The sequence below is a fragment of the Dromiciops gliroides genome, chromosome 4, assembly GCF_019393635.1.
Source record: "Dromiciops gliroides isolate mDroGli1 chromosome 4, mDroGli1.pri, whole genome shotgun sequence".
Taxonomy (NCBI): Eukaryota; Metazoa; Chordata; class Mammalia; order Microbiotheria; family Microbiotheriidae; genus Dromiciops; species Dromiciops gliroides.
Genome location: NC_057864.1, coordinates 256,708,343 through 256,710,648, shown reverse-complemented (window position 1 = coordinate 256,710,648; position 2,306 = coordinate 256,708,343). Strand labels below are relative to the sequence as shown.

Below are 2,306 nucleotides of genomic sequence, written 5' to 3'. Positions count from 1 at the left end.
GAGTGATTTTGTAGGTAGATCTTAGACAAATGTTTCTAAGAGGCCTCACAGTGTTGTGGATCAGAAAGTTAGTTAGTTGAATCCAAAAGACCTGGGTTCAAGTGCTGCTTCAGCTCTATCCTAAGAGTATGACTGTGAACAAGTCACTTAATTTCTTCATGCTGCCTTCCCCTCTCCCGACAGCCCAGGAAATTCTCTAAGACTAGATATAGATATAAATATAGATATAGACATAGACATGGACATAGATATAGATATAGATATAGACATAGACATAGACATAGACATAGACATAGATATAGATATAAATATAGATACAGACACAGGTATGGGTACAGATACAGATACTGATATAGATATAGATATGTGTGTATGTGTCTTTGTGTGTATATGTATATGTATATGTGTATGTATATGTATATGTATATGTGTATGTATATGTATATGTATACACACACATATATGTATATATTTGGGAATATAGGTGATAGATAGATAGGTAGATAGATTCTTACATATATAAACAGAAGAAAGTGGGAAGATAGATAAAGCAAATACCTGAGTTTAAATAACTTTTTTTCTTTTCTTTTTTTTTTAATTAAATTTTTTTTTGGTGGGGGCAATGAGGGTTAAGTGACTTGCCCAGGGTCACACAACTAGTAAGTGTGAAGTGTCTGAGGCCAGATTTGAACTCAGGTCCTCCTGAATCCAGGGCCGGTGCTCTATCCACTGCACCACCTAGCTGCCCCTAAATAACTTTTTTTCAACACTTCCCTTTGTTCACATGCCCAACGAAATTAAAGTTCCCTGAAAGACCAGCTTTGTCCACTACTTCTTGTTTTGTGGAGGTCACTGAGAGGACCATTTCTTACTCATGATTCTTTTCACAGACTCCTTTACATCTCTATTCCTCAGACTGTAGATGAGGGGGTTGAACATGGGAATGACAAGTGTGTAGAACACAGCTACGACCTTGCTTTTCTCTGGGGAGGAGAGAGCCCCAGGCTGGGCATACATGAAGAACACTGTCCCATAGAACAAACTCACCACAGCAATATGAGACCCACAGGTAGAGAAGGTTTTACGTCTGCCCTGTGTGGAGGGGATCTTCAGGACAGTGGTGAGGATGTAAGAATAGGAGACCAGAATCACCAGGCTGGTGGCTATAATGATGACCGCAGAAAGTATAAACAGCACAATCTCATTCACAAAGGTATCCACACAGGAGATCTTGATCAGGGCTGAAACATCACAGAAGAAGTGATCAATTCTGTTCTCCCCACAAAACTGTAAGCTGAAGGTAAAGCCAGTTTGAACCATGGAATTGATGCACCCACAAAAGTAGGAGCCAGCCACCAGCTGAATACACATCTGCTGGGACATGCGGACAGGATAGAGGAGTGGGGAGCAGATGGCAGTGAAGCGATCATAGGCCATCACAGCCAGGAGAAACCCTTCAGTAGTGACAAAGAGAGCAAAGAAGAAAAACTGAGTGGCACAGCCATTGTAAGAAATTGTCTTTCTTGGGGATAAGAAATTTGTCAAGGTTTTGGGGGCAATGACAGTTGAGTAGCAAAGGTCTAAATAGGACAAATTTCTAAGGAAGAAATACATCGGAGTATGCAGTCGTGGGTCTATCTTAATGATGACTGTCATTCCAATATTCCCCACCAGTATGACCATATAGATGAGCAAGAAGACCAAAAAGAGGATGATCTGGAGCTCTGGGGGAACTCTGAATCCTAGAAGAATAAACTCTGTCACAGCGGAGAAATTGCCAGGGACCCCACTCTTCATAGCTGGATCCTGGTTGGCATTGGGGTGAAGATGAAAATGAAGGAAGGACTGTGGTCAGGGAGGAAGACATTTACTCATTGTTACATAATTAAACAACCAATCTAGAAAAGAACATGGAAAACTGATGAGCCAGTTGCATCTCCATGGGCAATGAGACTAAAACCTGAATCTTTATTATCTGAGCAACTCAGAAAGGCTCCCTGGTGAAATGGGTGGGTCAGGCTTTTCAGACATATTAAGATGCAAATCTACCTATGAGTTCAAGCACCGGCCTTGGGTCTATTTGCAGAGATATGCATATTTCTGTTGGTGCAGGAGGGAAAAAAGGTACAGAAGAAAACAGTGTTGGTTTTGGAGATGGACAGGGTGTCACTGGGGAATTGGAATAAAACTCCTATTTCCTACTATTTGGACCCACCTTCCCTGATTGGAGGCTGTCTCCATCACAAAGAAGCAAAGGATTTCTCTGTGCAGCAAAATCAGTGAACCACTTCAAGGTCTCTTTTCCA

General features: G+C 41.4%; 1 protein-coding gene across 1 annotated transcript; it reads right to left on the bottom strand.

Moving 5' to 3' along the window:
- Nucleotides 1–849: 849 nt before the first annotated feature.
- Nucleotides 850–1,797, bottom strand: LOC122726465 (olfactory receptor 9K2-like). Its single transcript, XM_043964180.1, has one exon. It carries the CDS (start codon nt 1,795–1,797, stop codon nt 850–852), a length of 948 nt encoding a protein of 315 aa, XP_043820115.1.
- Nucleotides 1,798–2,306: the final 509 nt, after the last annotated feature.